Consider the following 26,392-nt stretch of genomic DNA (forward strand, 5'->3'; position numbering starts at 1 on the left):
GACCACAGCAGGCTCAGCTAGAAGTCCAGTGTGTCATCCATTGTGCTATAGAGCCAGCTAGAATGCCATAATTTTAAAGTTCCTAACAAGATGTTGTGGGCAAGAAAATGAACTTGAAATTAACATTAGATAACCTAACAGAAATGTCTGAAGTTCAATTGTTCTGTCACTGTTTTTGCTCCAAAAGTCTTTTATTTGAAAAGGACTCTAGAGCAAGTATATAAGACTTCTTTTAGTTCTAGTTTTTACTTTGGATGAATCACTTTTTTTTGTTTGTTTTACATAATATTATAAATAAAATATATATGTAAATATTATATTATTATAAATAAAAATACATACATTTAATTTCAGATATAAAATTCCACAAATTGGAAATAAAAAACTCTCATAAAAATACCAATTTTTATTTTTTAATGAAGCAGTAATTCAATTTTTTTTTTCCTATTCATTCAAAAGGTCATAGCTCAGGAGTGCTATTTATACCAGTTGAATCTACAAAGCCAAGAATAGGAATCACTGTATCTCCTTCAGTAGACCTGATACTGTGAGTCTTCTCTTTTCTGTTAACATATTTGTGCAACAAGCTGTAGTACTGGTCCTTCAGGTTGAAAGTATACAGTGATGAAATTTGCTGCCACTCTTTAATGCTTGGAGTGTTGTATTCTTTTGGACGTGAGCCCTCAAAGAAACATTTAACATTCTCTTTTGCCAATTCAGTTGCATGCTCTGTGGCTTTACTTTTAAGGATCTGCTGCTCCTGTTCCAAATAGATTTTCCAGAATTTCAGCTGCAGAAAACTAACTGGAGATAGGCATCGGCTGACAGATGTAAAAATCAGAAGGACGATGATAACAAGAGCTATCAAGATCCAGCCCAATACCTTAAGAAAACACAACAGAAGAGTAATTTACTTTTTTTTTTTTTTACAAGACATTTAAAAATCCTCAGATAAAGTTTGAACTACTCGCCAGTTATGATGATGAACAAGCAACAGTTTTAGGTCTTAACTCCTTATGAATGAGGAGTCGCAGTAACCTCACTAGCCACCCCCCCCAGGGCAACTGCTGGCTTGGAAAGTCAACCGTAGTCCAAGTCGTGCACTATGACTCTGCCCAGGGAGGAGACCATGTCACTCCCTTAGAACTCAAAACGTGGAATTTCTGCAAATCCTGGGAAAGAAGTGTTCATTAATTTTAAAGAACCTCTGAGCTTTCTAAGCCCAGATACAATGTGGGGTGGTGGCTTTAGAACCAGACCACCCATTTTATTGTATAGACCTCTTTAATTGTCACAATTTTCTGCTTTCCTTTGGCTGGGCAAACTACTCTACCTAGACTCAGTGAAGTCACTATGTAGTGGATATACGAAACTGTTACTTGTAATGGCAAAACCGCAATTTTGCACCCAACACAGCTGTTGTGAGACGAAAAAATAATGCAGGAGGTCAATGGCCTAGCGCATTATCTGCAGAGTAGGTGTGCCCATTCTCACTCCCACTTTCCACGATTCATGTACAGTGCCAGGTACTACGGGAATAAATTTTTCTCTTTTTCATTCGTTTTATTCAGATATTCGCTTGTCAGCTCATGAGATGCAAGAAGTCATTCTAGATTTTTGTAGGGCATTGTATATCTGGAGAAAAGTCACTGATTTTTCTCTCACCCCGGCTGTCCCGCGAAACCTTGACCCCTCGGTTCCTTCCAAACGCCCCCAGCGCCTGCGCCTGACCTGCGACTGAGCCTTCAGATCCTTCAGGAGGTCCTGCACCTCGGACGCCTTGGCCTGGTGGCAGGGCACCAGCGGCAGCTCGTCGACGCAGCTGGAGGGGCGGCCACGGCACAAGCGCTGAGCGAAGGCCGCGCTCCCGCTGGCGGCGCACTCGTAAAAGGCGCCTCCGAGCAGCGCCACGGCCACCCAGGTGAGGGGCGCGAGCGCGGCGGCCGCGCTGAGTTGCGCGCACACCAGGTAGCCGCGCAGCCCCGACCGACAACACCCGCGGGCGCTGGGCGCGCAGCATCCGGTGAGCAGGCGCCACGTGCGCGCGCTCAGCATGTAGCCCAAGAGGAAGAGCGCGAGCGCCGGCACCAGCAAGAAGACCAGGCCGTAGGGAAGGTTCCAGGTAGCGCTGCACGGGCACTGGAACACCACGGTGGAGAAGATGCGCTCCCCGCCCGCGGTCAGCAGGGTCACCAGGCCGTAGCCCAGCGCGCTGTGGTGCTTGAGGTGTAGGTCCAGCACCGCCCGAAACTTCTCCATGGCCCTTGTCCTCCCAGATGCTTCCGCCTCTTCGCTGTCCTGCTTGTCAAATGGTTTGGGTGGGCTGAGGGCCGGGGCTTTCCACTCTGCCGAAAAAAGGGAAGAGGGCTTCTCAGTCCTTCCTATAGTTTCACTTTCTCATTTGGTCACACCAGCTCTAGTTAACAGACACCCTGGCAAACAAAAACAGCCCCAGGACCCTTGACCTCTCTGGCATCCCCCATTTCAAAGGCAGAGGCACCAGTTATCTTCCTCCACCAATTCAGTAACACTGACAGAAGATTGACCTTGGTACTTTGCTACCACCAATCTGACAACCAATCACGGGACTACGCCTTCTTGACCCAAGGCCTACAGTTGGGCAAACTGGGAAATACCAGATTTTCCTCTATTGCAGCCACCTTAGTTACTAAGACAGATCCTAGTAAAACCAAATAATTGTCAAAAACTGATTACCTGCGGGAAACATTATTCAAGGACAAATTTCTGGTTTCTCTTTCATAGGCTAAATCATAGCGAAGTCCAACTCAGGTTCTGGTACTTCTACGATGTGCGGCACCCTTCCTGTCTCCCTCCTGGAAAGAACTCCAGCCTAGTTCACACTGACTCTTCTCTCCTCTGCCTGATCTCCTTCAGGACATTAGGCCAAATATGCTGTATTGATTTACTCATCAATACAATGTTCTTTTCTTTCAGGTATGTCATAGCACTGTCAATGCCTGGAGGAAGGTCAAAGTCTGACTCTGACCACCAAGCTGATCAGCACAGAAGGTGTTGAACTGGTTCAAAGAATACTAGTTGAACCCAATTTCAAACTGCAGCTACATCTATCAAATATTGCTGTTTCCTCCACCTTCAGTCTTCTCAAGGCAGCGTTGCTCTGACACAAACACAAAAACCACTTCTGTGATACTGGGCTTTACTCTGTGTGACTCGAGTGAGCTGAGGTGTGCTTGAAAGAACATGGACTTTGAAGTCAGGTGCATTGTGTCTGTGGTGTGTTTAACAAGTATGCCCCTCTAAGACGCAGCATTCTTATTTGTAAAAGAAGGATAATAGTGCCCACTTTTGAGGATTATTGACATGAGTAGACTGAGTAGCATATATAAAGTGCCTTTACGTATAGAGTATGTCTATTAAATGAACGCTCAATGTGAGGGCTTACCCCTTACAGTGCAATTTGGGGAATAGACAACAAATAATTACATTGTACATAACTTAAAAATATAGATGAATACTGAATTTTGAATTTAAACCGAGGATCAATTCAGTGGATAATATTAAGTGACTCAGTGACTCTACTACCTTAAGAGAATTGATGTACACTTTAGCTCTCTGCTTCACCACAAGGAGGGTATCTGGATATGGAACTTGCAGGGGAAGTTCACAATGAAGTGTTTCTTATTGGTGCACATCCACTAGGCTTGCCTTATTTTATCTGGGAAGAATAGGTAACCCGTGGAACCATGTGAATTGCTAGAGAAGAGACAAGAAATGTATTATTATTGTCTTAGTCCAACTTGCCTTCTTAACTACTCCCCCTCCAACATCACCAAGAGTGTGCCTAGCATAGTGCCAAAACTATCATTCCATTGTGGTGTGGTAAATAGGTATCTTTTTCTGTGTGTTTAGAGGCCATCCCTAGATGAGGGTCTTCATGGTCATGCAGGAAAGTTGGGACCCTCTTCTCTGAGATTAGATGAGATACTGCCAGACTTCCTGTCAGCTTGCAGCAAAGTTGCATGTTTGAGGTGAATCACTTCTGCTATGACTATTATCTCTGTATTTTTTCATTTCCAAAGATAAAGTTCTTCCCTTGTGCCTTGAGTAACTCCCCTCTTACTGCTGAACTCTTCTTCACCCCCACCATAATACATTAAGATGTATCCTTCCTCCTCCACTCTTCCTATATTCCATCATGAACAAACTTCAGTATATCCACAACCTTTGTGCAGATGGCTTTATCTAAATATCCCCTATTGAAACATAATAAAAATACACATTTCTGTCTTCTTGAGTGAGATTAATTTATTCTCCCACATTTCTTAAATCAAGAGGGAAGGCTGGCATTTTCCTGGTTACCTACTGATAGCCATACCAGGGTTTTACCACTGTGCTGTAATAGTTTATAATCCACTGAGGCTCAATCTAAACAGCACTCAGTGACTCTACTACCTTAAGAGAATTGGTGTACACTTAGTAGCTCTCTGCTTCACCACAAGGAGGGTATCTGGATTTGGAGCTTGGGCAGGGAGTTCACAATGAAATGGTTCTTATTGGTGCCCATCCACTAGGCTTGCTTTATTTTATCTGGGAAGAATAAAATAAGGCAAGCCTTATTCCTATGGTCTGCTTTTGTTCTCTTCATTTATTAAGACTCTAATGAAGTCCATCACCTTCTCTTCTCTGGCTTCTGTTTTTTAGTCGAGGATTTGTTTGAAATATGTTTACTTAGAGAAACTGTCATCTATCAGCCCCTTCCCCAGCTAGATTAATTCATTTGTTAAGCAGTTATTAGTTAGTTCATTTGTTCATTCAGTCATTAATTTAAATGTTTAATAAACACTCAGAATATGTCAGGTACCTATCAAAAGTGCCTGATATTACTGGATACAACAAGGAACGAGACAAACAGCTATCCTGCTCTCTAAACTTACGGTAGGGAGGATATAGGAAATGGAGAGGACAGGTCCTAAAGATTATGCACAGGATAAATTGGAGTGATGTTAGAGAGTGTCCTAAAACAGCCTCTATGAGAAAATGACATTTAATCTGAATGAGTCCGAGCTACAAAGGAGCTTGGTTGGAAAGAAGGCCAGTGGGATAAGAGCATTGAGAATGGCAGGCAAGTTGGCACATCTTGCTGTGCTGTGGAAGGTCAGGTTTAGGTGCTTCATAGACCAGAATATGTAGTCTGCAATTCTGCCTCTGAAACTTATCACAGACTGAGCTGCATCCTGATGTATTGTTTCGTCAGCATGTGTCTCTAAACACCACCTCCTTGGTTTGCTACTTCTGTGCTCTCCCAATCACAAATCTCCCAGATATAATGATTATTCAGAACTTAGTACAGGTTTCTATAATTGAGAGTCCAGGTTTTGCCTGCCAGCTTGAATGTTTCTCCAGCAACTGGCCTTGAGTCTAGTACTCTGCCATCTACTCCCACCACCTCTGGATTGGCTATTTCCAGCTTTGGGTCTATTGAAGATTCCTAGCCCTCCATACCCAGCTCTGTTCTGAGAGGATATTGCTCAGAAGTTCAGCCCTTAGTGGAAATTGACAAACACCCTAATGGTGTGGACAGGTAGACTAAATAATGTTTTAAACGCCTTTGCACTTTTGAAAGTCTGTGATTTGCTTTAGCTGTTAAATGAGTCGTAGAGTCTCACATTAAGTACAGTGTGAAGCCAATCGTTATGGGTTTTCTTTGGTTTCCTTTAACTGTAGTACTTTGTTTTTCTATGTAGTACTTTGTTTTCTATTCACTATCATTTTCAATGTCAGGAATGGGTTTCAGAAACCACAGAACATTTCTCGGAAAAGAAACTTCCTGAAAGTAAATGCACATACATGCTGTGAATCTGAAAGTGTCTTGCAATTATCTTCATGTGTGCTAGTTCTCAAACATTGTTCTCTGCAGCTCTCAGAAGGATGCAGACTCATGGCATGACACTGTTTGGACTATGACAGCTAGATTCTAATACAGCATTAATCTTGGCTCCAGGACTCTCCAAAAAGAGGAAAATCAAATTAAGATTCAAATATCTTCAGTAACATGTGCAAGAAGAAGTGCCAGATGCCAAATTAACAAGTTAGTTTTCAAAATCTGACACTCTTACACTTAAAGGGAATATCTTTCTGAATGTTACAATGTGTGGATATATTGCTCAAGTTAGATAACATATTTGAAAATATGGAACATACTATTATCTTGAGATATTTTAAATGTCTATAAAACTTTTTCCAATGGAAGTGTAAAGCAAAAGGAAGGAAAGATTAGACCCTTTCCTTGGCAAAGAGATGTCGTTTGTTAAATGGCAGTCCCATGACATTTCAGAAAAGCCTTTTAAAATTTTTTTCCTTCCTTAGCATGAATTTCCTAAGCCTATCACAGAAGTTTAAATATTTAGTGATTAACACACTAATTTTTTTTCTTGCAGCAGATAGTTATTTTAATTTTGTTTAAAAAAAAACATAGCCAAATTAAATTTAACAGAGTTTAATTGAGCAAGGAATGATTCATGAATCTGGCAGCCTCTTGAGCTAGAGTTGGCTCAGAGAGAATCCCGGGGAAGATTTATAGACAAAAAAAGGAAAGTGAGGTACAGAAAATGGAAGTGAGGTATAGAAACAACCTAATTGGTTACAGCTTGACATTTACCTTATTTGAATACAGTTTGAACAGCTCACCCCTTTTGATTGGCCAAAACTTGTTGAATAGCACAACGGTAGGTTACAGTCTGCTTACATTACAGAGAAACCTTTAGGCTGAACTTAAAATACATAAGGAGGTAGCATTAGGCTAAACTTGATTTAACAACTTAGAGAGCCTTGATACGGCCAAGTCTCTCTTGGCATCATCATTGCCACCATTGTTGTTGTCACCACCATCAGCAACATCATTTGATACTCTGAGGCGATTAAAGATCCTAGTGAATTTTCCTTCTGTGCTTTTAAAAGCCTATGTCTATGAGCAATTTTGGTGAAACAATGTTTTCTCTATGTCTTAGTCTTTCAGTCTGCTATAACAAAATACCTTAGACTGGGTAATTTATAAACAAAAAATTATTTCTCACAGTACTGAGGGGTGAGAAGCCCAAGACCAAGATGCTAGCGGATTTGTTGTCTTGTAAGAGCCTACTCCTCATAGATGGCAACTTTCCTGTGTCCTCACATGGTGGAAGAGACAAGGCACCTCCCTTCAACCTCTTTTTTTTTTTTTTTTTGGGACGGAGTTTCGCTCTTGTTACCCAGGCTGGAGTGCAATGGCATGATCTCGGCTCACCGCAACCTCTGCCTCCTGGGTTCAGGCAGTTCTCCTGCCTCAGCCTCCTGAGTAGCTGGGATTACAGGCACGCGCCACCATGCCCAGCTAATTTTTTGTATTTTTAGTAGAGACGGGGTTTCACCGTGTTTACCAGGATGGTCTTGATCTCTTGACCTCGTGATCCACCTGCCTCGGCCTTCCAAAGTGCTGGGATTACAGGCTTGAGCCACCGCGCCCGGCCCTCAACCTCTTTTATAAGGGCACTAATCCCATTCATGAGAGTGAAGCCCTCATGATTTAATCACTTCTCAACAGACCTTACCTCTTAATACTATTGTATTGGATATTAAGTCACAGCATATGATTTTTAGGGGACACCAACATTCAGACCATATCACCCATTAAATCAAATTGTTATTTCAAAGTTGAGAGAGAGACAGAGAGAGGCACAGAAAGAGAGAGATAATCACAATATATATGAACAATATATTCACAGATTTGTATATCCACAATATATATCCAGAATATATCCACAAATTTTAACATTCAGAAAGATACTCCCTTTAGGATTAGGCGTGTCAGATTTTATAAATTAACTTGCTAATTTTGGCATCTAGCATTGCATCTTGTACATGATACCTAAGATATTTGAATCTTAACTTGATTTTACTTTCTGTGGAGGGTCTGGGGCCAAGATTAATTCTGAATTAGAATCTAGCAGTCATATTCCAAGCAGGGTCATGTCATTAGTCTGCATTCTTATGAGAGTGGCAGAGAGCAATGTGTGATACCGTATGATAGAGCTTTGTGGTCCATGGGCACTTATCATCACAATCCCAATTCCCCTGAACTCAAATTTGCTTTACTAATTTATTATATATGATAAAAGATATGAGTTTCCAAAGAAAACAGTAATAAATACCAAGATTAAAGAGTAAGAATGAAGAAAATAAAAATAATTAAACAAAATTTTGAGTTCTTCAAATTATAGATGACATTATTACAAAATCTCAGAAATTTAAATGAACTCTATGGAGAGCATAAACTGTCATGGAAGATCTGTCCAGAAAGAATGAATCACTTGAAACTTGCTGCATTGTCAAGTAGTAGAGTACTATTTAAATAAATAAATAAATAAAATTATGTAATATTTGTGCATAGAATACAAAATAGATCCATACCATTGAGGTAGATCTGTATGTACTGGTATGGATGAAAAGACATGGAAGACATACTAATTGGAAAAGGTAAGCAAAAACATTTCATGCAATCCATTTGTATACAAAAGAAACTTTACTTTGCAATAAAGCAAAATAATGGAATAATGTCTTGAAAAGAACTGTTGTTTTTTTGTCAATAGCTTAGCTATTGACAAGTTTAGCCTGCTGGAATCAAAGAGATAAGAAGGTTACTAAAATTTGGGAGAGATTTACAGTCAAAGTTTGACTCACAAACCTAAGTACACCTATGGTCTTGTGACATGCACATAAGTAGGACATGCACTAAGAAAATTACACAATCCCCAAGACAGATATATGCCCATTAGTATGTGGCAAAGGAAGATAACAGAAGACCCTCCAGAGAGTGGAGTACTGAAAATCAAGGAACATTTCTGTACATTCAAGATAGGGACCTTTATGGCTTTTGCCAAGTGGTAATTTAATAAGCTTTTTATTTCTTTGATTTCAGTGAAATGTATTTGCCAATATCCATCATTCTTTCCAAGATATGGTTCTCAGACATACTCTTATTACTTTGCTTTCTTACCCCATCCTCCGTGTCTCTCTCTCCCCCCGGCCCGTCCTCCTTCCCCTAATGCTCCCTTCCTCCCTGCTTTCCTCTGCCTCTTCCTCTCTCTCTCTATCTAGATCTCTATCTCTTTCTATCTTTATCTCTCTCTTGCCATTACTGGTAACCTGAATATACATAAGTTTATGATTTTGTGTGGAAAAGCCACAACTTTAATTTGATCTTTGCCCTGAGTATCCAATTGAACACCTTAATTTTATCTGCCCTGAAATTCCTTAATCTATTGAAAGGCATTATCAATAGGTGGAGACACCATACTTTTAATCTGATCTTTCCACGTGTTATTTGAATGGACTTTAACTTTCAAGGCTTTCTCAATTTCTGACTTAGTGTTTGGGGTCTAAAGCCTGTCAGGATTTCCAGTTTTGCAAGGCCCCAATTTTCTGAAACTATCTCTAATCCTTCTTATATTTGTTAACAAATCAACCAATTCTTTTTTTTTTTTTTTTTTTGAGTTTATAAAGCCTTGCCAAAAAAATAGCAAGTAGTTGCCAACACAATAGACACATTATTTTGCAATTCTTTCCCCTAGAGTCATATTTTTTTAGCTACATAATCTTCCTCCAAGTTAATACAGAAGTTGGTTTTACAAACCGCCACATAACAAAAATTGTGATCTCTCCAGCCCCCATTATCAATTTCTATGCTGTCCACCACTGAACTGCCAAGCCCATGCCACATATTTTAGGATTTTTTAATTAAGAAAGCACCCTGCTTCAAATACCGATATCTGTTCAAAACTAGCCACAAAGTTTCATCTAACTGCAATAGAAAGAGGAAGTGTGGTACTTTCCCATGCCTTAAAGGCAGAGAACCTGACATGGACAAGTACAGGAAGTGTTAACCACATCTTCCATGACCAGTTTTTCTAAATAGTTCCCCATCCATCTCTTCCCCTCTTTCAGCTGTATTTTTTCCTTATTACATGTAGGAGTTTTGTCTTTCATTTGTTCTTTGTTAATTTTTGTTTATCTCCTCCACTACATTATACATTCCAAGAGGGCGTGGATAACACCTGACCTAATCCTCTTTTAGTTACACAGGTATTGGCATAGTGCCTAGGACATTGTAAGTGTTCAGCACATATTTGTGGGAATAGTGAGTGAATCAATGAATGAATGAATGAGAAGCAGGCTTAGATTTTTTCTTCTCTTACTGCAGAGCCAGCACCATGCCTATTTTATTTAGCTCAGAATGTGAGCCCTTCTGCAGAGGCCATGCCCGTCTGAGCATATCACACAGCTCCGGATAGCTTAAGGAATCTTTAATTGCCAACCTGTGAAAAACAGTAGGTAGCCAATCCGCAGAGGAACAAGACAACACCAGGAAGAAACAGGGTCATGGGGTAGGTTCCAGGTGTATTTGAAGGGCCACCTGGACACCTACTGCCACCCACTTTCATCAGTCACCAAACCACAGTGGGGGAAGGTGGAGGTGCAGGCCTGGGCAGAGCAGGGACTGTCCCAGACTTCTTCCTGTTCTTCTTCCTACTCATCTCAACTGCTTTGGTCTTGTTTACTCAGCACAGTTCTCTTGTCCACTCCCCCAACTCCCCATTGTTCACCATCTTTCCATACCCACACATAACTGAATTACTTATGGGAGGGATTTTTCTTTTTACTTTAGCTGAGAAAGCAACCAAAGGGCAAGAAATATATATATTTCATTTTACTTTTAGATTTCTTTAAAAAGTTCAAAAACAAACAGTTCACCTCCTTTCTTGGAAGCAATGAACCAATCTGGAATAAGTTTCATTCACAGGTAGATTCAGAGTTTGACTATCTGTGACTGTACTTTGGCATGATACCTGACCTCCTCTGGTAGAGTCAGGCACCTGCAGTACTTACCTTATTAAGGTAATTTAAGTTTGGCTGCTAATGATATTCTCTGGCTCTCCTCCAGACTTCATGACTATTCACCTGGGACTCCTTCCCAGGCCGTCCCTCCTCCTCCCAACCATTAATATTGGTACTCACTAAAGTTCAGAACTTGCCACATACACACCCTGAATAATCTCCTCTTGGCACCACTACCGACTAGACATATGACCATGAGCAAGCTAATGGATCTCTCTGTGCCTTAGTTATCTGTTAAATGAAAATAATATTACCTTCCTCACTTGGTTATTGTGCAAATTAGGAGTCGATACATGTAACATTCTTCTAATAGTGCCTGGCACATAGTAAATACTCAAAAATGTTGGTAATGATCATTATTCTCTTTTGTTATGGCTTCAACAACCAACTCTATGTTAACATTTCCAAATCCTCATCTCCCTTTCCTCAGTCTTACATAGGCATTTCTAACTGCCTAGCAGATATCTTCACTTAAATGTCTAGCAATCACTTCAAACTAAAATAGAACTCACTTTATATTACAACTTATTTTTCCTGTAGAATTTTGATGTCAGATAAGGATATTAATCTTTCAAACTAGAAAATTCAGGATCACTGGTGATGCCACTCCATTTCTTGTTCAGCTTAAGTCTGCTTCAGGTCCACCCCTCGTTTGAACCTTTCTTCTCCAACCTCAGTGAATGTGGTCCACATTTTCATTACCTCACCCCACTGCAGTTGATGCCACTCAGTCCTGTCAGAGTTAACTTCCTGAAAAATCAGTATGTCATTTGTTGCTGGTGGGGATGCAAAATGGTGCAGACACTTTGGAAGGCAGTTTGACAGTTTCTTACAACCCTAAAATACTATTACCATATCATTCAGCAATCATGCTCCTTGGTATTTATCCAAAGGAATTGAAAACTTATGCCCACACAAAAATTTACACATCAGTGTTTATAGTAGCTTTATTTATAATTGCCAAAAGTTAGAAGCAACCAAGATGTCAGTCAGTAGGTGAATGGATAAATGGTGAATAAACTATCATACATCCAGACAATAGAATATTATTCAGTGCTAAAGAGAAAGGAGCTATCAAGCCAGGAAGAGACATGAAAGAAACAAATGCATATTACTAAGTGAAAGAAGCCGATCTAAAAGGCTACACACTGTATAATTACAACTATTCTGGAAAAGGTAAAACTCTGGTAAAATAATCAGTGGCTGCCAGAAGATTGGGGCAGAGGAATCAATAGGCAGAACATAGAGGATTTTCAGGGAAGTGAAACTATAATCTGGGTACTATAATGATGAAAAAACGTCATTATACATTTGTCCAAACATGTAGAATATACACAAGAGTGAACCCTAACATAAACTGTGGACTCTGGGTGACTATTACGTGTCAATGTAGGTTTATCAGTTGCAACAAACGTATCACTCTGGTGGGGTACGTTGATAACGGGGAAGACTATGCATGTGTGGGAGCAGGAGGTATGTGAGAAATTGCTATACCCTCCTCTGAATTTTGCTATGAACCTAAAGCTGCTCATAGAAAAATTGTATCTTTTAAAAAATGAATTTGAGTATACCCTAGAGACTGTTATGCACCATGTGAATGGGATACAGACTACAAAAGCTCACATTGTTCATGATTACTATTTTTAATAAACTGGTATAAAAGAACTGTAATAAACATTAAAACTGATAAAATAAACATAAGAAGTGATTTTAAAAACCAAAGAAAAATATACAACAACAGCAGACCAGATAAACTGTGAAATAGTCAAACAAGAAAATATTATATAGTGATGTAAATAAAATGTTTCTACAGGAACAATCAAAAGAATGAATGTTTAAAACATAAAACTCGAACAAAAAGAATATGTATGTTCAGTATGATACTATTTATAAAAAGTTCAGAAATAGTCCAAATAGACTCTCTTTTCTGAGTACATATACATAAGTGAAAAACCTGCAAGGAACAAGAGAGAAGTCATTAAGAATCAGGACAGGGTTACCGTTTTGGGTGCTTCAATGACGTATGACTGGGGAGAAGATGAAGAGTATTCACAATGTTTTATGTTACAGAGGTGTTTATAATTATGCTTTATACACTATATCTCTTTTAATGTTTTAGTATTTTCTCCTCATTAAGGATTATATTTCTTAATTTTTATGGCAGGACAAAGAAAGCAATCCAATTATGTTATTTTCCAGTTGAAAACCTCCAATACTGCCGGTTGTCCAGAAGACAACTTCCGTATCCCTACACTGGCACAGAAGCATGTTCCAGACTTGCTCCACGCATCTCCACCCCACTTCATCCCATGCACCCCGGTTTGCAGCACCACTGACCCCCTTACATTTCCTGTGCATACATATCACAGCCTGTCTCAATACCATGCCTTCTCACTTGTTTTTCTTGCTTCCTTGAATGACATTTGTGTTTTTCACCAGGCAAACTACTCTCTTCCTTTAATACTCAGCCTGATGTAACTTATTCATTGAAGTCATCTTCAAAACCTCCAGAGTTAGCATTTCTATTTTATTTGATTTTTTGCTCTTACACGATTTAAAAAGAAATAACTGTGCAATAGCTCTTGACATGCCCACTGCAACATTCCTCTCCAGGGATTTGTCTCTCCTACTATGGTGGGAGCTCCCAGGGATCCAGGGCCTCTTCTCATTCATCATTGCCTCCCTCAGTAGCGTCAGCTGCTCTCTGCCCACAACTCTCTTTCCACACACGAAGTAGCCCTCACTATATTGCATGCTAGTTTTATCGACTTCCAGAGCTGTCTCAAGCTATGTTGTGCAATTTTATGAGAATTTAAAACTAGATAGCATAAAAAGCCCAGCACAGTGTTTAGAATATTTTAGTTTCAGTTACATTTTTTAAAAGGTTTTTTTAAAAAGTAGTGACTCAGAAATGTGCTAGAGGGCGCTGATTCACTGTTTTACAACAGACTATTGTACTCGGGTTGTTAACATTTGACTCGCTCCTCTAACCTGGAACCAAAGAAAGAATCAGATGTTTAGTTAGCAAAACGTTAGCCATTTTTATTTAATAAATAAATTAATACAATTCAAGGGTTTATGTCTATATTTGACTTGAAATTATCTGGGGGAAGATTAACACAACAGCCAGACTGACGGCTGACGGCAAGATGCTGCTCGTTTTAGTCTCTGTTTGTCTATGGTCCCCATCCTAGGGTTTTCCAACAAGCACTGGAAAAGTCAAAGCAGGCAGTGTTGATTTTGGCAGTGCCCCAACTTTCCCTAAAGTAAAGAAATGCCAAACAAGGTGTTTCCTCAACTGTCAAATGGGAAGATTGAGCTAGATCATCTTCGGGGTCCCTTTCAATTCTAACATTCTGTAAAATATACCTCTAGCTCGTTAAAGAAAAGAAACAGGCATGACCTCTTTAAAAAACACACACATACATATATTCGACCAAGAACTGACAAAATTCAATCAAAAGCAAACAAACAACAAAAAATTAAAAATCTGCCTTAACAGAAAAAAAAAAAAAATAAATGAAGCAGAACCAAACAGGAGTGCCATTTGTTCCTCCCATGTAATGCTGGGTTTAAAAAAGCTATATGAGTGACAGATGATTGGCTGTCTGAAAGATGTATTAATTGTGAAATATTTTCTGGTCTCTTCTATATCTTCACATCTTCTGTTAATAATTATTCTAGCCAAATCTTCTCTTCTTTAGGAAAGGATAACAGAGTAGATTTATGTTATATAAAGCATTATCAGCTGATCGAAAGCATTTTACAATGACTCCATTCACTTCAACCACCTGAAAAACCATAAACATTAATGACAGTCTTAAAAGTCCAGGAAACAATACTAAATTAAGAGATGGAGACTGTGGATAGATTGTTAAATAATTTGTTTTTATGTTTATGAAGCTCAATCAAAGTGACTCACTGTTTAGGTACAAGATGAGAGTAGACACAAAAAGTGGAAGTCTGGTTTTGCAACTGATTATCTTATGATCTCTGTAGGTTGTGCTGCAGGATCCTAATCTATGACAAATAGTTGTAGTAATTTCTAAAATGTGAGGATGTGCGGTAGTCTATCTTAGTCCATCTTTTTTTTTTTGAGACAGAGTTTGGCTCTGTTGCCCAGGCTGGAGTGCAGAGGCCTGATCATGGCTCATTGCAACCTTTGCCTCCTGGGGCTCCACAATCCTCCCACCTCAGCCTTCCACAGTAGCTGGCACTACAGGTGTGCACCACCACACCCAGCTATTTTTTATATTTTTAGTAGAGACGGTTTCACCATGTTGCCTAGGCTGGTCTCAAACTCCTGGGCTTAAGCTATTTGCCATTTCAGCCCTGCAAATTATGGGATTACAGGTGTGAGCCACCTCACCTGGCCCAGTAGTCTATCTTTAACAAAGAAAATCTACTTTGACAATTTTTTTGCTTGTTCATTTAAGTTTCATGAGATTAAAAATAAAAATTATAATGAAAGTTTAATAGTTTTGATATAACTATGCTTAATGTTAATATTTTTAATGGTTATAATGTAGCATTTTGAGCACTCTAAAATTCAAGTATTAGTACATTGTTTCATTCTGAGCTTTATACTATAATCCGTAATTGCTGTTGGCTGTATGTCTCTGATCACAGTTCTTAGCCTCTCTGTCCTAATTTATAAGATGGGGCTGTAGCTATTATTTTCCTCACAGTATGCAGATGTGCACAAATTTCTTCAAACTTTGCTAGGCTTCGGTAAGACTGCTATTATCTTTACTATCCAGTAAGCTTTAGCATAATAATGGTGTAAACTTGGACTAGGCAGTTTTTATGAATTTTAGCACATTTCATAAAACAAGCCTGCATGTGGTTTCATTACATACCATTTAAGAAACAAAACTTCTTTTACAGAATTATAAAATATTCTTTCATTCCCTACTTCTTCCTCTGACATCCAAATTATTATTATTTTTTTAATAAAAAATGACCTCTCTTCAGTAGTGAATTCACAAAGGTCCTCTCATCATCCATAAGGCTCTTAAAACATGGACTAGGCAACACAGAAACTCTATTTAGAAGTAGGGAAAACATGCATTAACTTATATAAGACATTCTCCCTGCCAGGGTCATTTTCAGGAAATCCGGTATACCTTGAGGTGCCATGGCTGACTCTGCATGTGTGCAGGTGTGGCAGAAAAGCCAGCTGAATAACCAACCCTCCCAACCACACTCTTTGCCCACACCCTTGACACCCACACCACATTGTCATATCTCTAGGAGGTCTGTTTTGCTGGCATGGCCATGCTTGCTGGATTGCACAGTGCCATGAACTCAAAAGGCATTCTTATGAGCAATGGCTGAAGCTTAACAACAGTCTGTTGATTACTGGTGGTTTATAACATCCCACACGAATGGCGTGCTAAGTTGTGCTTTGGCATCTGGGCTGTCTATCCCACTTGGGGCTGCCCCATGTTTAGCAGGTATATAGCAGCTTCTTGTTTACCTTGTTAATACATGTGTTTCACATGTTCCCTATCTTGGAGACTGAATTTTAAGGCCTCCACACAGCTCGGAGGTGACAGTGTTGAAACAGCTCCAGGATCTAGTTGGAGCATCTCTCAGGGCCAAAGTTCACAGCTGAGGGGTTAGTGATGTTAGCTCATTATAAGAACCATGTTCTATCTTATCTCATTCAGGCTGCTTTAACAAAAACACCATTGACAAGGTGGCTTACAAGCAACAGAAATTTATTTACCACAGTTCTGAAGACAGGGAAATCCAAGATCAAAGCACAGCAGAAGTCGTATCTGGTGAGGACTCGCTTTCTGGTTCACAGATGGCCGTCTTTTCACTGTAGCCTTACCTGTTAGAATGGACAAGGGACCTCTCTGGGATATATTTTATTAGGGTACTAATCTCATTCACGAGGATTCCACCTTCATAATCTAATCACCTTCCAAAGGCCCTACATCTTAATACCATCACATTAAGGGTTAGGTTTTGACATACGAATTTTTAGGGGAGGCAAACATTCAGTCTGCAGCAAGCTCAATGTTAAGGTCTTCTGGGACCAGAGTCTTCTGTTCTCCATTCAGTCATCGGTCCACCAATTTATTCATTCAGGCAGTAAGTCAATTCATCAAGCGTTTTTTGAATACCAAATATATGCCAGGCACTGTGTAAGAACCATGTATATACAACGAGCAAGAGACACAATCCCTGCCCTCAAGGACTGTGGTCCAGCGACTTCGTGTCTCCTAAGTGTGAGCCACCTAAGGGCAGTGTTCAGTATAGGAATCAGTTTTCAGTTGTTATTGCAATTGCTATTTCAACTGTGATAAAAAATTCTGTGAATCAATCTTTCAAAACAATCATATCTTCCTTTCTTCAGTCTTTTCTAAATGGATCCATTCTTTTGTCAGTAAAACAAATTCCTTCAAGAGAGGAGTAAAGGAATTTAGAGATCAAGATTATCAAGGAGACAATAAAGAGGAATTCTTTTATTTTATTGGAGGTCTCTGATCCTGGACAAAAAGTGGTAAACAACATAGACTGAAAAGTAAAAAGTAAAGAAAACTGACAAGATGATCTCTTTACACAGAAGGGTACTTCTGTGTCCTGTTATTACCATTTCTTTGGAAGAAAAAGAAAGTGACTAGACCATTGAAAACATTTTTTTTTTTTTTCAGAAAAGGATTCCTAAATAAATACTAAAATCACTTCTCTTTATTTAATTTGGAATGTGCTGGGCTGACTGAATGTTTTTACAGGCTCTTGTCTTAAGAAATTCTACCTTAAACTAAAGCCTCAAGGGTCCAGCCTGAATTGTTCGTGTTTCCAGAGACTCATTACTGAAACTTTATGAACATTCTTTGATAAAGAGTTCCCCATAACAAATTGGTAGAGATATGTAGAAGGAGCAGCTCTTTTCCTTTTCTGATTTAGAAAGTAAATCTAAAAGACACTTTAGAAACTGTCTGCATTAATCACGATGCTAATGTAAGTGGTACTATTTGTTTTTTAAAATAAATGGAGTGAGGGAAAGAGACCCTCCTGCCCTGGATCCTGGTCTATTTTTCCAGCCTCATTTTCTATCACCTGCCACTACATACACGTCCTGTACTCCAGCTATACCATTCTAGGTGAAGCCCCTGAACAAGGGAAGCTGAATATAAAAACGGCAGAAATACTTGGACAATTTCCTGTGCTTATTAAGGGATAGCCAGGGAGACTGAAGCAGAGCCATGGCAGGCAACCATGCTCTTCTTATAATAAATTATTCTCAGACACATACACCATTAAGGATCCTCAATTCATTATCTTTCTGATCAATACTTTCACAAAATATACATTCCTTTGGTCACACATTTTGCCTGTGAGCTGGGAGTTAAACACTCCCTCTCCAGACATATTCAGGGAGCTAATTGTCTTCTACCCAGACTATGAAAATGGCTTCCTCACCTCTTCCCCATTGGGTCCACTTTCTACACTGAAGCTAAAATTGCCTTTCTAATATGCAAATCTGATTATTTAAAAAGAAAATTTTTTAATGGCTTGCCATTGCTTGCTGTGATTTCTAAGTAGAGGGGATCCCCTCGCTGCCCCACCTCGCCCCAGGGAGTAAACATATGGAATATGGGGGGGTCATATCAGAACCACCTCAAGGATTTTTCAAAGCTTCACATGCACAGGTATGTGTGGCATCATTGCCACCCCTCGCCCATGTCCCTTTTGCTCCCATACACATTTCCTATCCCATGAAAATTGCTGCATGCTTGCTGAGTGATGGGTTTTACATTGTAGCTCTCAGTTATGCTGAGGCATAAAAATGGTTGAGCAGCCATCATGGCAGAATGAAGACCAGATTCCTTAGCATGTCGTACAGAGTCCTGCACAATAGCTCCCTGTTTGCCTTTTCAGTTTGATCTTCACCATTCCCCATCACACGACCTGTGGGCCAACACCACCAATCTGGAGAATTCCTGAACCAGGTTTGCTTTTTCATACTTGTTTCTTTATGCTATTTCACTCACCCAGAATATACTTCTCTTACACAGCTAGTAAATTTCTGTTCTTTAAGAAGGCACCAACAATTACATCTTCAGCTAGAACCTGCCCCTGGATTCCAGGCTTGTACATCTCCACTTGAATTTTAGAAAGTATCTTAAATTTAACATGGCTAAAACAACTTTCGGGACCCACTTCCCACTACTTATTCCTTCTAGTCCCCCACATCTCAGTGCATTGCAAGTGACTCCCCACCTCATAGTCCAAGTCTTTGCTGCAGTCTATCAGGGTATGTATGATCTGATCCTATTCCTATCACCCTCCCCTCACCCACTCTGCTCTAGCCACACTCTCCCAGTCGTGAATACACCAAACACATACTTAGCGCAGGGCCTTCACACTGCTGTTCTATCTGGAATGCTCCTTTCTCTTAGATGTCCCTGTGGTTCATTTCCTTATTTCTTTCAAGTGTCTGATCATAAGTAATCACATCAGAAACCACTGTTTATGGGACAGTACCAGTTCATCATCACCTTACACACCCCCACCTCCGCCTTGCTTTATTCTCCATGATACTTACCACTACTTGACATCCTGCACTATTACTGTTATTATTTGCCCCCACTAGAACATAAATAATACAAGGACCAGCTTTTATTATTCCTATTCTCTTCCATATCTTCAGTTCTTAAAGCAATACTTGACATATAGTAGATGCTCTGTAAACATGTTATTGTCATTCTTGTTGTTAACTCCACTGAAAAGTGATATGGGACTTCCATTTAAACATACTGCACTCAGTATATAAATTTCCTTCAGTTCCTTCTTAAAACCCCACTAAATTGACAGTAAATAGATTTTTAAAACGACAAATAGAAGTGGAGACATCAATAAAGGCTAGCCTGATCACCACATTTAAAATTACAGCCTCCTTTTCCCAGTCTCCTTACTTTTCCTTCCATAGCACCTATTATCTTCCAATAGGTATAAAAAAAGAGGGGAATGGATAAGACAGCTGAATCTTCACTAGTAGGTAGTTTTAGACCTTATTGTAAACAAGTACAATAATACATATAATAGATATAACAGCAAAAATAATTAGAAATTGGTTACTTCTGGGAAGTACAAACTAAGAATGAGAAGGGAAGGACTAGAGGATTTATTTATTTATTGATTTTTAAAATAAGCCTTTTAGTACTATTTTACTTTTTCAATCATGAATGTTTATAATTTATGCCAAACAAAAATTCAATTAAAAAAATCCCAAAACCAGGCCGGGCGCGGTGGCTCAAGCCTGTAATCCCAGCACTGTGGGAGGTCGAGGCCGGTGGATCACGAGGTCAAGAGATCGAGACCATCCTGGTCAACACTGTGAAACCCTGTCTCTACTAAAAATACAAAACATTAGCTGGGCATGGTGGCGCATGCCTGTAATCCCAGCGACTCAGGAGGCTGGGGCAGGAGAATTGCTTGAACCCAGGAGGCGGAGGTTGCGGTGAGCCGAGATCGCGCCATTGCACTCCAGCCTGGGTAACAACAGCGAAACTCCATCTCAAAAAAAAAAAAAAAAATCCCAAAACCAAGAGGGAAACTGTATACCCAAGAAGAAAAGTCATAATGCAACTTTGTCTATTTTTATTCTTCACATAGTGACTACATGTCTTGTTTAACAGAAGTTGAACATATTAAAATAGATGACCAAAACTAAATATTTAGACTATGCAGTGGAATGTATGATTTATCTCAGTCATTTCTTGAAAACTTATGAGTACTTCATTGACATTACATGCATAAAGCAAATATCTAGCTGAAACATTGCTGAAAAAAAAATACGTCATTTTGCCAGTAAGTTAAATAAGCTGCAGAAACTACAGCTCTACATGAAGCTAAAAAGAAGAGAATCAAGTCAATGGGCTTTGCCACAGGCAAGGAATACAGAGGGAACAGGGAAAGGATCAGGCAGCCCTTGCCTGAGCCTTGATTTCCTCGTCTGTAGATTTAGGGGACTCATTCGGGTCATCTCAAGTTCCTTTTTAAAGCACGAAGCTTTGAGTTAGACCTTCACGGACTTCCCTAACTCCTTTTTCTTGCATTGATCTATGACAAAGATGACCATATGTCCGAGTTCACCTAGTATAATCTCGGCTTATTTCTGTTGTTCTGGAATAACAATTAATTGCTCCTCCTTTAACTCTTTGAGACTTGGAAGATAAATTACATGCTCCTCATACCATGACTATATCCATTTTAATCTTGTTTTATATTTGTAAGAAAACACACGAATTTACTTTTAAGCTTACAAATATAGCATTTCATAGTTTTCTTTCTCTAACACTTGGGGAAATTTCAGATTCTTTTGTAAGTGGTTTGTTAACTATCACATTTTCTTTTTAACTTGGCTGGGTGTGAGGGCTCATGCCTCTAATCCCAGAACTTTGGAAGGCTGAGGCAGAAGAATGATTTGAGATGGGGGATTTGAGGCTGCAGTGAGCTATGATCATGCCACTACACTTCAGCTTGGGTGATGGAGAGAGATCCTGTCTCTAGAAATAAAAATATTTTTTTAAAAACTGAGTAAGTCAAATGTAAATTTTCCTTTTTAAAAACAAATTATTCAGTAAGCAAAACATTTTGTTAAGACATTTTCTGATAACATTAGAACATGTGGTACTTAAAAACTATGACTAAAATATTTGTGGAAGAATATCTTAGGTGATACAATACATTTTAATAATTAAATTAGTTCCAGAATGAGGTCTTCCACCTCTTTTACAATTAAAAGAATGTTCTCAAAAGAATGTTATCTCAGAAGATTCTGGGTCTCATCCACCATCATAAATCTCATCTACCATCAAGTGAAATAAGCTATTCAGTTACAAACAAGGGAATATGCCAAAAACAAAAAACAAAAAACAAAAAACAAAAAGCCAAAACAGGGTCTCACTCTGTCTCTAAGGCTGGAGTGCAGTGGCATGGTCATCTCACTGCAGCATAGAACTCCTGGGTTCAGACAATACTCCCACCTCAGCTTCCCAGGAATATACCGCTTTCACTGCACGGACAAGCTCTGTATGCTAGTGATTCTCAAATTTTCTTTAAGGCTAGGACCAAGAGTCCCGCCAATCCCCTGAACAGCTCACATACTATCCAATGAACTTGAAACACTCCTGTCATAGTGAGCTGCAATGAAACAGATTCCATAATTGATTACTCAGTTTCAAGAGAGATTTAACATTGCTTCGTTTTCAAGTTACCAAAAGTTCCTTAGTTTTACTCAAATATGCACTATCCCTGATAGAAAACGTGTTTCATTATGAAGACCTGTAAGTTGTTTTAGCATTTTTTTTTTTCACTTAATCACTTAAATCACTGCCTGGGAAATTTCTTTTTAAGGAAGTAAATACCAGGTTCATTAGAAAAAGAAGAAAAAAACCGCATGTAATTTTAATTCATTTTGTTTTAAAGACGTATATTTTTAAAAATTACTTTCAAAATGAACTAATATGTTAGACTGGATAAGGCTGTGGTGACTGAAGTATTGTCTAGCCTTAACCTAATGAAAACAAAAGAAAAGCGTTTGGCACTCACTTGCACTTTTCATCTCTGTTACAAAGTATGTCTCAGTTTGGATCTGAGATCAGGTTTGCTTGGTAACCTCAAAGAGTAGTTTTCCTGTTTTTTTTTTTCAAAATTTCCTTTTGATCATTTCAGACAATTCTTCCTTTCGAATGAGAAAAAGAGAGGAATGTCGAATGAGGTTAAGTAAACAGAGAATCTGTCACATAAAGCAAGTTTAAATCCTAGTAAGAGCATCCATGCAGGACAAACGGAAGCATTATTCTTTTGAAAACATTATTCTTTTAAACAGTGTGTAATGACATCCTCTCTAGAGACTTTCCATGAGAGGGGAAAAAAATTGCTTCCTCAGAAGTCGTTTTCTAGATTCCAAGCATAATAAGTAAAGCATAGTTAAAAGTCAAATGTGTGTTGTCTTTATACAAGAAGGTTCAAAATTAGAACTGCAGAAAGATACTCATAAATTTCTCCAACTTGACTTTTGGTTACATACTGGTATTGCTGTGAACTAAAAGAGCAAGTAAGAGGAAAGATTACTGTTGTTACTATACACCTATAAATCAGTGAGTGTGTCCTTAACTGTAAAATTTGAGCTGAACATATTTTCTATTTCAAAGGAGAAACATATGACTCAATAATTTATTATGTTCCTTTTAAGTATGTCATTTCCTTATGCTCAAATAGAAACTGTGGAATATTTTTCTAGTATTCTATGCTGTGTTACCTTCTGAGGAGTTGACTGAAACCCTTATGCTTTTAAAAGTTGGGTGCTACTTAAATATCAGAAGTTGGCCATTGTTTTAAATATTTAAAATGTGTTTAAACAATTAAGGTTAATAAGCAGAGAAAATACTTCTTTTGATTCAAATGTGATTTTATACATTTAATGAATACATGTCTAGATAGATATCTCTTCAAAAATTTTGAAAAATGTTAATGTATCTTGAATATAATGGAACAAAGAAGAAAGATACTAGAGAGAATTCACAATTATGATGTTTATTTAGCAAAATAAACTTGAAGAAGGTTTTTCTATTAAAAAACATAAGAATCATTTCCAAATTTTAGATTTTCCATCTTCTTTGGTATTAAAATCAACATTCATCACAGAAAATATTTTATTTTGAAAGGTTTAGTCATGAGTCTACAACAGTTTTCCATATAAGGAAAATATGGTATAAGTTATCTGTAATCGTCTTACTTACTGAACAACCAATGAATGCCTACAAGTAACCAATTATATATGTGCAGAGACCAGCATCAAGGGAATATTCCTTCATAGATAAATGTTTTCTAACAAAATATATTTTAAGTTTTTAATGACCTTCTGCTATCATTTTTGCTATATTATCTGAATAGCCATCCAGATCTGTAGTAAAAGATCCTGTTAGTTACCTAACTAAAGAAGTACCTCCCCAAGGAAACTGACACCATCATACCAGGACTTAGCAACATTTATCTTTCAACATGACTATACCATTAAAAATTTTTAAATATTTCTCAGAATTGTATTCTTCAGTCTTTTCCATAATACAGTATATGGAAATTGCTAATAGCATTAAATTAATATTAATGAAACCCAATTCTATCTAAACCTTTTCTCATAAGAAAAAAACATTACTTTAAAAAACAGACTTTTTGTTTCTTCTAAAAGTAGTACTATATGGACTGCTCAATTAGCAATGCCAAATACTTCCAGAAACACCATAAGGCCACCAAGCTATTTTTATTGCTTTGATAAATTCTTTTCCTGCTTTAATTTCTCCATGTTCCTGCTTTCTTGTGTCAAAATATCTTCCCTTAATTTGTTAAAATGAATTTGAGGGAAAAAATCTGATAAACTGGGGTAATGAAATTATTTTGCGTAGACTCTTGTGATCACAAAATGACGAGGCAATTTATAGTTTCAGTGCTAACACTGTGATTGGGAACAAGAAGAGTACAACCACAATAAAATACAGCTATCTATTAGAAGAACTGCATAAAGACATCTTTGGCCATGTAGGCTCTGGACCCTCTGGAAATAAGTCAGTTGCATCGCCAACATGACAAAGAAAATAGCAATGTTCAGGATCAGGAACAACCTGGTATAGGAAGCGGACTGTGACGGGGCCCTGCTGTGAGTAGTTGTCACCATCCGTGCCTCTCCAAACTGGCCTTTCATCGAGCCTCCATTTTTATGTTTCTCATATGTTACATCTGCAAAATCTAAAAGGTCTTTCATTTCTTCATCTTCATCTATGGGTAGTTCTTTCTGTGCCAAAATCTGAGCTTTCTGTCTAATCTTTTTCTCATTGACTTCAATCTGTGCAAAAATATCAGGGACAGCATCCACAAATTTATAGCGTTTGCCTGCCCTTCGGTTTTTCTTTGACTTGCTTTGCTGCTGCTGTTTCTGTGATATGGCAAAAATCCTGTCAATGGCCTCCTCAGTCTGTCTCTTATCTGAAAATCTCAGCAGGCGCTCAGCAGTCTTCCGAAAGCTAGCTGTGTTCCGGACTCGGGACAGTATCTGCTTCTCCAGCAGCTGAAACACTGGCTTAAAATGCTGCAGGTTCTGTTCCACAATAGCAGCATAGTCCTTCACCTCAGGGACAATGCTGCTCTTGATGGCTGAATTCTGGTCAAACAGAATTTTGTGATGATCAGCAATGACCTGAGCAAAGGCAGGCTGTCCTGTGGCCTCACCTGTCCACAGGTATGTTGCGTAGGCATGTTCACTGGTGGCTATGAACACATCCAGTTGCTGAGAGTCCCCGTGGATAGTGAAGCTCTGAACATCTATAGATGGCCCTATGAAGAGGTAAGCTGCCCTGGTGATGGGACTTCGGAGGTGCATGGTGACATTCACATAGTTCGTCCCATTGTAGGGATAGCCCCGAGGATATGTCACTGAGGCAAAGGTTGCTTTCTCACTGTACCCAGTATCATCCATCCAGTACATTTTATAGAGACCATCTCTCTGCCTGATGAAAGCCCCATGGACGCCATCTACCATAGTCTCCTCAAAAGGAACATCCACATTGTGGAAGAAGCTTGCTGCTATCTCCAGGGGACTCTCCTCTCCCAGGTGTATTTGGTCTACAAGGAGAAGCAGTTGTGGATGTAGGAGGATGAGATTCCTCTGAACATTCTTCAGGTTGAGCTGGGGGTTATAAGCTCCCACACCTTCTCCTCGGATGAAAACCACCCCATTTTTCTCCTCTGCTGCAACCACTCTCCCCTGACAACTAGCTGCCAGGTCGTGCTTGTATTTAGACCATTTTGATGAGCAGTCTTCTGTGACCTGACCCTCCCAAGGAGAAAAGCAGCTCTTTGACACAGCTGGGGAAAACATTAAAACATTGTTGAAGAAGGTGTACTTTGGCCCATATAGAGCCTCAGTAATGAAAGGTACACCATTGGGAGCAAAAGTAAACGAGTTTTGATCAGGATGTTCATGGCCTGCATTAAAATTTCTCCATCCTTTGATCCAATCTTTATATTTGTTTCTGTGGACAATGTCATATATTGCACGTCCCCCCAGTTTTCCAGACTTGAAGGAAAGGAAAGATCTATTGATTTCTGCAGGTAGTGCACTTCCATAAGTCACGACACCCCAGTCTTCAAAATAATGCAGTGTCGGGGTGCCAGAGTCCGGAGGAGGAACCGACTTCAAGCTGGCATCATACCTGAAATTAATTTTTAAAAATTAAATGGTTTTCTGATGAAAATAAAAATAACACATAACATGGTAATGTGGAAGAGGTGACACACAAATGCTACCCAGAGCACTGGCAGTGCAGAGTGTATTAGGGACATTTCTGAAAACACCCAAAGACAATCAGTATGCACAAGGGGAAACCCTTGGTGACTGGAAGAGGAGTATTTCTTTATTTCTTTATCATTTGTGATTCTTGGGTTTGGGGTTGAAATGATTTCT

The 26,392-nt window shown here is 39.0% G+C and overlaps 2 protein-coding genes and 1 long non-coding RNA gene across 5 annotated transcripts in view; 1 reads left to right on the forward strand and 2 right to left on the reverse strand.

The window, feature by feature from the left end:
- Positions 1–391: 391 nt before the first annotated feature.
- CALHM6 (calcium homeostasis modulator family member 6) lies at positions 392–2,500 on the reverse strand. The gene is made up of 2 exons (XM_032274980.1): positions 1,732–2,500; positions 392–883 (listed from the first exon to the last, which is right to left on the reverse strand). Exons 1-2 carry the CDS (start codon positions 2,257–2,259, stop codon positions 461–463), a joined length of 951 nt encoding a protein of 316 aa, XP_032130871.1. The 5' UTR covers positions 2,260–2,500; the 3' UTR covers positions 392–460.
- Positions 2,251–4,269, forward strand: LOC116549416. The gene is made up of 2 exons (XR_004267854.1): positions 2,251–2,318; positions 2,956–4,269. It is a non-coding gene; the product is annotated as an uncharacterized LOC116549416 (long non-coding RNA).
- A 19,184-nt stretch (positions 4,270–23,453) lies between these two features.
- DSE (dermatan sulfate epimerase) overlaps positions 23,454–26,392 on the reverse strand; it is a 74,909-nt gene continuing 71,970 nt past the window's right edge. For all 3 annotated transcript variants that reach the window (XM_032274382.1, XM_032274381.1, XM_032274384.1), the window contains one exon: positions 23,454–26,141. In XM_032274382.1, the coding sequence (XP_032130273.1) occupies positions 24,383–26,141 (1,759 nt within the window). In that variant the 3' untranslated portion in view covers positions 23,454–24,382. The remainder of the gene's footprint in view (positions 26,142–26,392) is intronic.

The sequence above is a fragment of the Sapajus apella genome, unplaced genomic scaffold, assembly GCF_009761245.1.
Source record: "Sapajus apella isolate SASKATOON/1434 unplaced genomic scaffold, GSC_monkey_1.0 scaffold6, whole genome shotgun sequence".
Classification (NCBI taxonomy): domain Eukaryota; kingdom Metazoa; phylum Chordata; class Mammalia; order Primates; family Cebidae; genus Sapajus; species Sapajus apella.